The sequence below is a fragment of the Engraulis encrasicolus genome, chromosome 1, assembly GCF_034702125.1.
Source record: "Engraulis encrasicolus isolate BLACKSEA-1 chromosome 1, IST_EnEncr_1.0, whole genome shotgun sequence".
NCBI lineage: Eukaryota > Metazoa > Chordata > Actinopteri > Clupeiformes > Engraulidae > Engraulis > Engraulis encrasicolus.
Window position 1 is genome coordinate 28,601,047 of NC_085857.1, and position 11,036 is coordinate 28,612,082.

The following is an 11,036-nucleotide window of genomic DNA, read 5'->3' on the forward strand; positions in this document are numbered from 1 at the left end:
GCTACTGAACTATCTTGGGATACTATACTACCCCCTCTGGTACTGCAGTAGCCACCTCCCCATAGACCTTAACATTAGATGTCGTGTTCAGACTTTTGGCGTGGCCCCATCCTGGGCGAGGAGGCCATCTTGGGCCTGTTTATTGATATTTTTCATAGATGTTACCGCCACCTACAGGATAATGTGCATATTGCCTTGTTAGCGACTGATTGATTGCGGCGATAATAGCAGCTAAACATGGCGAGAATTTGACGTGAGCCATTCGTTCCAATAGAAGGGAGTGGTGAACGCAGTGTCTAGTGTTCCTATTTATGGCTGCCAGGGCCGCTGACGGCTCTGGCTGGGCCCGGGATAAAGTCCTCTGAAAGGGCCCTCACCCAATACATTCAGTTTAATGGGGACCCAATTCCAGGCCCCCCATCTCCCTGGGCCCGGGACAACTGCCCCCCTTGTCCACTTCTGTTGGCTCCCCTGATGGCTGCCTCCACTTCATATTCGTGGCTAATATGGGTCTGTGAAAGTCTCTTTATGGCTTGACTGTGTCCCTCAGAAAAAATAAGGTGCTCAAAGCTCTTTTTGTTTTCCCCATCCAACTGGTGCAAAGAACAAAACTGAATAATAAACTTTGCTTAAAGTTAAAGGCATATTATTGGCATATAGAACCTTTTTTGATGTTGCCACTTTTTGTGAATAAGCTTCAGAAAACTGTGAGGTGGTTTGCCAACAATGGAAAAAATATGGTTGACTTATGTGAGTGAGGAGATTGTTCTGCAAAGCTTGAATATCTCATAGCTTGTTGTTGTACCATGCACTTACTTCCAAGCTTTCGCTATTTGGAAAATTGGACCACTGTGCGCTTGTATTGAAATGTTCTGGTTGTAGCAATGCATTCTGGACTTTGAAAATTGCTTTTTGGACCTAACCTGGTAAGGCTTACCCCAACACCTAGCCATGTGGGATTCTGATGTTTTGCGCTCTTAATTTTTTTTTTTTTAGTCACATTTTTCAAGTCCAGAATAGATTCCTGTATGGCAGCCTCTCATTTCCTAACAAGAGCATTGAGGACACAAAAAGGGAGTTCTAGAATGATTCTTAAATTCTTATCTGGGAGATTAAGGAAGGGTTAATGGGCCACGGTGGAGAAGTCAGCCAGTGACTTCCCATTGGAGCCTCTGCAAAATCTTACGGTGTAGAATCGGAAATGGCGGTGTTATTTCAACATTTACAGTCAAGTTTAACACTCTGTGTTGGTCATACACTCAAATGTTGAATTAACTCTACAAAATTGACTGTCTTTGCATTGATGCAACGTAGACCTGGTTCTTTCCTTTGTCTTTTTCCCACCCTTAAGTTTTAAATGACTTCTTATGTGATTCAGGACTCCTCAAAAGACAGTCAGTGAGTTACACAGTTATAATGGTACACGTGTTCTTGTGCACACGCTTGTGCGTGAGCGACTAAGAGGAGCACGTATGTAGGCATGGTGTTAAACTGTGTTTTTCATACAGGCACGTCACAAATTACTTTCAGTTTTAAATGTGGATGTTTTTTTGTTTTTTTTTCCCCCTGTATATGTTTAGGGGATGGGCGGGTATTTGTAAGTGAGTGTGTGTGTATGTGCGCGTGTTTGTGTGTATGCGTATGTGTGAGTGCGTGTTTAGAATGCATGTTTCAACACTTGGAACTTGGTTGATCCTATATCTAGTCATTGTCATGCCAGGGTGGTCTGTGAAGTTTTAAAAATGCAGTTAAAGATTTTGTCATGATCCTTTTTTTTAAAAAAGAATGAGTGTATGTAAAATTCATTTCTAGGCCAATTTCCTTTTTTTTTAAATGATAGAATCATTAACGTCATTCAAAAATAGTCTGTATTTATTGACCAGGTAATGATAGGAAAGATATAGACATTGATATTTTTGTATGTTGAATGTTAAAAATGTTGTTTTCGTTAACTATGTTTTTGAACTTTCCTGTTGTATTGCCACTCCCTATGACACACTTGCAAAAAAAAAGAAAATGTCAAAAGGAATGTTTGAAAATCAATATGTATGTATACATGTTTGTGATGTTTATCTTTTTTGTATGATCAACAAATGTCAAAACATCCCCTTTCATTTGGAGGGGAAAATATTAAAGAATGTTTCTTACCTAAGACTATCATTTGTATGTCTTCTGTGGTGTATCTCCTTAAAGGGCAACTCCTGCCAATTTCAATGTGCTGTTGTATTGCTCACGGTATCCTTGACATGTTGGTACCCGGTGATGCCGCATTTTTTGGCTCAGCCCTTTCCGAGATCTGAGCTATTTTAATGAGGGCAACTTTTGTTTACATTTCAAAAAAACATTTTTATTTATTCCTAAAAACATCCAAAAGGTTATGCAACATCAGCAGACAGCTAGCAAACAGTGATACCTTTTGGGAAAATATTTGGAGTAGGCCTATGCTCATTTTTTTTTAAAAATGTAAACAAAAGTTGCCCCCATTAGAATGGCTCATATCTCGGAAAGGGCTGGGTCAAAAACTGCGGCATCACCGGGTACTGACAAGTCAAGGGTAGCGTGAGTCAAACAACAGCACATTGAAATTGGCAGGAGTTGCCCTTTAATGCACGCCGTTCCACCAGTGGAATGCTGTAATACTATTGTAATACTGTACTATAACTGACGTGATGAACATCTGGGAACAGAAACATGGAACCGACAGACAAGGCACGTTTCGGTGCCAAGTAGAACCTTAGCCTTTCTTTCAGTTCCATCAAGGAACCGAATTTCGGTGCCCAGTCCTATGTAATAGTTGTGTAGTACTATGGTAGTAAAGTTTTTTTTTTTCTGTGACTATGACCGTGCACGTGTCCTTTAGTAATACAACTCTGGTAACGGCTTATTTACAATGGGGACTATGTCTTCTGTGGTATAAAACATTCATATGTGAATCTCTAGAATTTTTTGCTTGTACAGCGAAGTGTTGATGCATTTAATTAAATTCAAAAGTTGAGGCACTTTTGACTGAAAAATTAACTGAATGCACCGGTAAGTATTTTGTTACTTCAAGAGCAGCTGCATATTACAGTCTACTGATTCTGAAAACAGGACTGCATTTTTAAGCTGAATTTTTGGTCACCGTACCCTGAGGGCGTGTGCCATCACGTAGCCCAAAATGGAGCCACACCCCCTGTTCGTTGTGAGCTCCAAAACTGTGTCGCAGCTCGAGAATGTGCACATTTTTTCTGACTCGGTGCGCATAAGCCAGCGGCGTCCAGGAAGAAGGCAGAAGGAGCAGGAGATGAATAGAGTAGCATAAAGTTTAAAGGTGTCTGTGTGTTCAGACAGTCTGGCTGAGGTACTGTGATGCCTCTTCCATTGCCAGTTGTCTGGTAGGCCTGCAGCTGGAAACAGCAGGACTCGGCAGACACTTTTTGCTTTACGATTGAGCTGTGTCATGCCTATTCGAAAAGCAAAAAGTGGTGGCCAAGTCGTGCTGTGTCGAGCTGCACTGTAGGCCTAACAGCAGTGGAAAAGAGGCATAAGTGGTAAAACCCTGAGCTGGGTGAGCTAGGTGAATGCTGTGGCTGGGGTGCCGCCAGAAATTTTGGGCCCCCTTAAGGGACCCTGTCTGTACTTGGAATTTGTATCCCCTTTCCCCCTCCTAACGGCACCCATAGCTGCAGAAATAGTTATGTACCCCATTTGGCTACTTTTAAATTCCAAATGTAATATAAGCCATGTGATGGTTATGTTAAGTTTGGCACTGTTTGGCCCTGCTGTGGCCTGACGGCAGGGCGCTGAGTTGCTGCGCCGGCGGCCCAGGTTCGATTCCCGCCCGGGTCACTCTCCCCACTCATTTCCTGTCTCTCCTCCACTGTACTGTCAGAAATAAAGTTTGGCACTGGTTTAACCACCTCATAGATGAGATGACGTTCTTCTAATTCAGTAGTAAAAGTGCTCTTTTAAAGGTACACTGTGCAGTATCAATGGTCAAAAAAGGTACGGGAAGTATGCTGCTCATTGAAACTGGGTTGCCTATTGCCAAATTTGATCTTTTCATTAAAGTTTACTGAGTAATAAACTAATATTTTCTAGTATGGCCTAAGTACAGTCATTTTTGCAGCCAAAAATGTCTTTCTGAACATTCAACATGGCGGACCATGGAGAAGATCCCGCTTTTATGAAAAGTGGAATTTTCCCAGTCATAATGAATACTTAGAATTTGATGGTGGTGGTAAGAATTCATGAAAATATAACATAAGTGATTAGGTAGCATGAATTCTGGAAATAAACAACTAAACATCTTGCACAGTGTACCTTTAAGGATTTTACAGTGTCAAAACCATGATTGGGGGGGGGATTTGTCTCGCTCTTAATCTGAAAGCTTTCAGCGACTGCATTTGCTTTTCTTTAAAAATAATGATAAAAAGAAAGATTAGTGACACCAGTTGTCTTCAATAAAAATGTATTTAAAAACATGAAAATGTCATTTTCAGAAAAAGGTTCCTTTTTGTGTATGACGACAAACAACGCAAACATCAATTCATTTCATGGCCAGCAGGTACATATACCGCTATGTTTGCCCCTCATGACAAGAGTACATAGTAAGATTACATAGTAATCACATAGTTCTTGCCAAAGCACCACACCATTTGGATCTGGAAGATCATACAGACTACTAGTGTTCTCAACACAGTCGCTACAGCCGCTGAGAGGGGAATGCCCAATGTTATCATCGCAATCTAGTGCAGGGGTGGGGAACCTTTCTCACTCCAGGGGCCACTTCATATATTTGTCAGAGGGCCTTAAAAGTCCTCCCGAGGGCCACACTTTGAACACAAAAAGGTAGAGGAGCACTGATCTAGTTGGCGATAACAACTTTTTTCCCCCATGTGATTTTGACAAAAAAAATCTTCAAAAAAATCAGACTTCTTTTCCTTTTTCCTGCTCGTGTGGTCTTCAGGTGTCATCAGTCTGATGAGGAGGAGGCTGCTTCCTGTTTCACCTCCATGAAGCAGAGGCCTGGATACGACACACCACCAACACTGGAAAGAGAATTTTTGTTTTTTTACATTATACATTACATCATTACATTACACTTAGACGACGCCTTCATCCAAATTGACTAACAGATGTTACAGGGGATTTGTCCACAGTCCTTGGAGCAGTGTGGGGTTAGGTGCCTTGCCCAAGGGCACTTCAGCCATGGATGGAGGAGGGCATTGTTAAGGTTTGGGGATCGAACCTGCAACCCTGTGATCTACAGTCCAACTCCTTAACCATTGCACCACAGCTGCCCCAGAAGTTAGCAGAGTTAGGTTCAAAACCTGACACTTTCTGGTGTTGAAACACAGGCAAGGTAGTTTCACTGTAATACTGACAGTGAAAGACAATGAAACATACATTACATTAGACTGTAAGATGTGTGCACTACCTGTGCTGTCCACATAAGATGACTACAGTATGTGACGGAGTGTGTGTGTGTGTGTGTGTGTGTGTGTGTGTGTGTGTGTGTGTGTGTGTGTGTGTGTGTCCTACCTGTGCTGTCCAGGTGAAATGCCTGTAGGACGCTGAGTGTGTGTGTGTGTGGGTGTGTTCTCTACCTGTGTTGTCCAGGTAGGATGACTACACTGAGTGTGTTGTCAGGTAAGGCCTCGAGGATCTTCCCCACCCTCACATCCAGTTTCCTCATGACACCTGCCGTCTTCCTGTCCACCTCTGCTTCCACTTCCTGTTACAACAATACACACATTTGCCATTAATAAAATAAAAGTTTTTAAGGGATTCACCACCCCATTCTCATCTTGTCCTGGAGTGTCTTTTCTGACTTTTATTTTTTTTATTTTTTTTACTCTGGATTCACCATACCAAGCACCAAAACCCAAGAAGCCTACAAAGCGTTACATTAAGAGCACACCATAAAAACATGCAATATAATATTATCAAATGAAAATGATGATATGTACAGATGTGGAGGGAAATAAATACGTACCTCAACTGTGCCATCTTCATCTTGTCCACCCTCCTCTCTTCCACCACCACCACCACTCTCCTCTCGTTCACCCCTTTCTTGTCCTCCACTTTCCTCTTCTCCACCGTTCACTTCCCCTCCATCCTTTTCTCCATTTCTAACTTCGCCGCATCCCTCTGGAATTGGCGTTTCCTCGTTGCTGTGGCCGTTCATGCTGCCATCCATGGTTCCATCTGAAGTTCAAAGATTCAAGATTCAAAAAACTGTACTGTCTAATATGTTGCCTTATTAGAAAATTGTCTATTGATTGGATGTGTGTGTGTGTGTGTGTGTGTGTGTGTGTGTGTGTGTGTGTGTGTGTGTGTGTGTGTGTGTGTGTGAGTGTGTGTGTGTGTGTGTGTGTGTGTGTGTGTGTGTGTGTGTGTGTGTGTGATTTATCTGAAGAATGAGTGTTCTGTGTGTGAGGTTCCACCTGAGGTTCCGTCCCAGGTTCCGTCCGAGGTTCCGTCCGGGGCCCAGGTAGACAGGTGTGGTGGGGTGAGGGCCTGCCACAGCCTGACCTGCTCCGGACTCAGCTGAGCCCAGTGATCCAGGGCGAGTTCTGTCACTGCAGTGTCAAGTTCTGTATACACACGGTACATGCACATAAACACACACCTGTGTTAGATTACACTGAACCAACATTTATTATCCAAAGCAACTCACTGGTATTTTAGTACTGGGTATCAGACATCACATAAGGGCACTTGGGCCATGAATGAATGTTTTGGATCAATGGAGGATTAATCCATACATACATACAGTATATCACAAAAGTGAGTACACCCCTCACAGTTTTGCAGATTTTTGAGTATATCTTTTCATAGGAAAGCATTACAGAAATGTAACTTTGACACAATGATTAGTGACCTTTTAACAACGTATTTAACCGCTTAAATTTCTTGTTCACTCAGAAAAAAACAAAATACAGCCATTAATGTTTGAACATGTACTCACAAAAGTGAGTACACCCCAGATTAAAATCCGGTAGAGAAGGGGCTATGTTGGCTCGAATCGTCTCAAAATGAAACGAAATGAAAAGGGATGACAAGGGAGGTCATCAGTGTGCGTTTCAACCTTTCTTTGCATTGAACTTTTACATTTTGAGTCTGCATCTGGCTTAAATAGATTGGTGTGAGATTTGAATGCAATCCTATGGAGAATATCATGATCTGCTTCAGTAGTCACAGTGCATGTTGACATGCATGTTTCTTTTAGGTGTATTTCAGATTGACAATGTTGAAGACATTCATGCATCCCCAAACCATGTCAGTCCCACTACCATGCTTGGCTTATGAGAGGATACACCTTTTTTGTAAAACTCACTTGTTTACCACCACACATGCTTGACACCATCTAAAGCAAATTTGTTTATCTTGGTCTCTTCAGATCACATGACATGGTTCCAGTGATCCATATCCTTGGTCTGTTCATCTCTCTTGAGACCAAGATAAACGAATTTGCTTTAGATGGTGTCAAGCATGTGTGGTGGTAAACAAGTGAGTTTTACAAAAAGGTGTATCCTCTCATAAGCCAAGCATGGTAGTGGGACTGACATGGTTTGGGGATGCATGAATGCTGTCAACATTGTCAATCTGAAATACACCTAAAAGAAACATACATGTCAACATGCACTGTGACTACTGAAGCAGATCATGATATTCTCCATAGGATTGCATTCAAATCTCACACCAATCTATTTAAGCCAGATGCAGACTCAAAATGTAAAAGTTCAATGCAAAGAAAGGTTGAAACGCACACTGATGACCTCCCTTGTCATCCCTTTTCATTTTGAGACGATTCGAGCCAACACAGCCCCTTCTGTACCGGATTTTAATCTGGGGTGTACTCATTTTTGTGAGTACATGTTTAAACATTAATGGCTGTATTTTGTTTTTTTCTGAGTGAACAAGAAATTTAAGCGGTTAAATATGTTGTTAAAAGGTCACTAATCATTGTGTCAAAGTGAAATTTCTGTAATGCTTTCCTCTGAAAAGATATACTCAAAAATCTGCAAAACTGTGAGGGGTGTACTCACTTTCGTGATATACTGTACATACATGCATACATACATACATACAGTGAGGAGAATAAGTATTTGATCCATTGACAGTAAATAGAAAGCGTTGAATGGCAAATAGCGTTGATTTGGCCTCCATTCTATTTACTCTCAATGATTTGATCCCTTGCTGATTTTGTTGGTTTGCCCACTAATAAAGACATGATCATTCTATAATATTAATGATAAAATGTATTCTAATATAGAGAGACAGAATATCAAAAAGAAAATCCAGAAAATAACTTTGAAGAATATATTTTAATTGATTTGTATTCCATTGAGGAAAATAAGTATTTGACCCCTCTAGTCAAAGAAGACAAAATACTTGGCGGCAAAGCCCTTGTTTTCTCATACAGAGGTCAGATGTTTCTTTCAGTTAATGACAATGTTTGTGGATATATTAGAAAGGACTTTTGTCCACTTTTCTTTGCAGATCATCTCTAAATCACTTAAGTTGTATGACTGTAGCTTGCCAAATGGGAGCTTCTGTTCCCTTCACAGGATTATTATAGGGTTAATGTTTGGAAACTGTCTAAGCCACTTCATGACCTTAATGTGCTTCTGCTTGAGCTACTCCTTCGTTGCTTGGGCTGTATTTTAAGGATTATTATCATTTTGGGAGGCCAATCCATGACCCACCTTCAGTCTAGTGGTGGTGGGAAAGAGGTTGGCATGCAGCATTGTACGTTTACATGTCTCCCTCCATCCGTTTCTTGACGATGTGAAGTCGTCCTGTGTCTTGGCCAGACAAACAACCTCAAAACATAATGTTACCACTTTCATTTATGATGTTGGAGAAGGTGTTGTTCTTGGGATCATAGGCAGCATTTCTCTTCCTCCAAACACATAGAGTTGTGTTAATGCCAAACAGTTTGATTTTGGTGTCATCTGATTCCAGCACCTCCCAATCATATCCTAATCCAGTTTGACGTTCATTGGCAAACCTCAGGTGAGCCTGAACAGGTTCCTTCTGAAGCCGGGGTACCATACATGCACTGCAGGATTTTAATCCGCTGTGGTATCAAGTGTTTCCAATAGTTTTCTTAGTGATTGAGGTCCCAGCTACCTTGAGATTATTTCCTAGCTCCTCCCATACAGTTTTAAGGTGCTTTATCCCCTTTTTTCTGGTTATTAAATTCCCACAAGGTCAAATCTTGTATGGAACCAGAGACAGGCCTAAGATTGATGATTGATGATCATTTTGTATGTCCTAAAATTGGGAAGAAATGCACCAACAGTTTGCTCTTTAATATCCAGGAGCCCATTTCAGCCTTGTTGAGTTCTAAAATCCTGTCCCTGACATCCTTTGACAGCTTTTTGGTCTGTCCCATGTTGGCGAGTTTAGTTTGATTGATTGACTGATTCTATGGACTGATTCTGCAGATTCAATGTGTCTTTTGTACAGGTTACTATTAACAGGTGTGTTCAATTCAGATAACAAGTTGATTGAAAGTGCCATTTGATCTGCGGGATCAGAACTCTTAATGGTTGGCAGGGGATCAAATACTTATTTCCCTCAATTAAATATAAATCAATTATTATATATTCTTTAGAGTTAATTACTGGATTTTCTTTTTGATATTCTGTCTCTCCATATTAGAATACATATTATCATTAATATTAAAGACTTATCATGTCTTTATTAGTGGGCAAACCAACAAAATCAGCAAGGGATCAAATACTTATTCTCCTCACTGTACATACATACATACATACATACATACATACATACATACATACATACATACATACATACATACATACATACATACATACATACATATTTACATAATACATTGGTCTATCAGATCCAAAATGTCACAGAAATAAGTGGGGACAAAAAAATCATGGTTGAAGCAGACTTTTCATCCTTGTTTGTCTGTGCCAATTCGGTCCAGCACCCATGTCAGACACATTGGTTGAGCAGGCTTTAACCTGTGTCAATTATTTTGAAAGTACAAGTAAAACACAGGTAACTTATCTGACACAGGTAACTTATTTGAGTACCCAGTATACAGATGTACTTGTCTTACGCTCAGCTGACTCTACGCTGGTTGGATCAAGTTTGAGGTAGGTACTTGTTAGGTTTGTAGTATTTTTCACTAACAACACTATCTATCTCATTAGATACAATGGAGTAAACGGTGTAGCGGCTATGTAATACCATGTGCTAGTGTTGTACTTACACCATGAATTTACTTTTGTTTTTGACACCTCTGAGCACCAATCACACTCACTGATGAACGCATGTCTCCTCCTCCTCTTCTTCTTCCTGGTAGCCTGAGGTCGAATGGTCACGCCCTCTACGCGACCCAGATGGGGCTCCAAGGTCAGTTGAAGGTTGGCCATCTGGTCGTCATTGGCAACATTGGCCGCGTAGACCACGCTCTCGTTCACAGGGTCCGAGCGCAGATCGTCAAGGTACTGTTCCAAATCCAGGGTCAACTCTCCCACAGGTCTTTGCACCTGCAGCACAGTGTGTAGAACAGATTTAGGTTTGGCAGTACTTTGGCAAAGACAAGAATAAAAATAGTCATTTTTTTCAGAAGTAATGTTGGCGCTGACCAGCATCATGTCCAAAATTAATAAAGTCAAGTCAAGTAGGTTTTATTGTCAATTTCTTTACATGCACTGGTCATACAAAGAATTTGAAATTACATTTCTTGCTTTCCCATACAGACATAGACTAATCTAGGTAAGGACATAGACAGTATAGACATAGACAGTACTTATACATGGACTTAAGACAGTATGGACATAGACAAGAAATATGTACATAAACCATAAAATAAAAATAAATACATCTTCCCAGCACCCTTGCTGTTTTGTTTATAGTCTGAAACAGAGCAATTTAAAGTGCAATAAATAATATTCTTATTGTGTGTGTGTGTGTGTGTGTGTGTGTGTGTGTGTGTGTGTGTGTGTGTGTGTGTGTGTGTGTGTTACCTTAAGAGTAAAGCCGTACATTGGTTCGCCATCCAG

At 40.9% G+C, this 11,036-nt stretch overlaps 1 protein-coding gene across 1 annotated transcript in view; it reads right to left on the minus strand.

The window, feature by feature from the left end:
- Positions 1-4,433: 4,433 nt before the first annotated feature.
- Positions 4,434-11,036, minus strand: part of LOC134449686 (RNA exonuclease 5-like) — a 14,590-nt gene continuing 7,987 nt past the window's right edge. Inside the window, exons 14-19 of the mRNA XM_063199775.1 lie at positions 11,001-11,036; positions 10,292-10,520; positions 6,429-6,578; positions 5,978-6,189; positions 5,589-5,716; positions 4,434-5,030 (exon numbers count right to left, since the gene is read on the minus strand). The exon at positions 11,001-11,036 is cut by the window's right edge and continues 57 nt beyond it. Of these exons, the coding sequence (XP_063055845.1) occupies positions 4,955-5,030; positions 5,589-5,716; positions 5,978-6,189; positions 6,429-6,578; positions 10,292-10,520; positions 11,001-11,036 (831 nt within the window). The 3' untranslated portion in view covers positions 4,434-4,954. The remainder of the gene's footprint in view (positions 5,031-5,588; positions 5,717-5,977; positions 6,190-6,428; positions 6,579-10,291; positions 10,521-11,000) is intronic.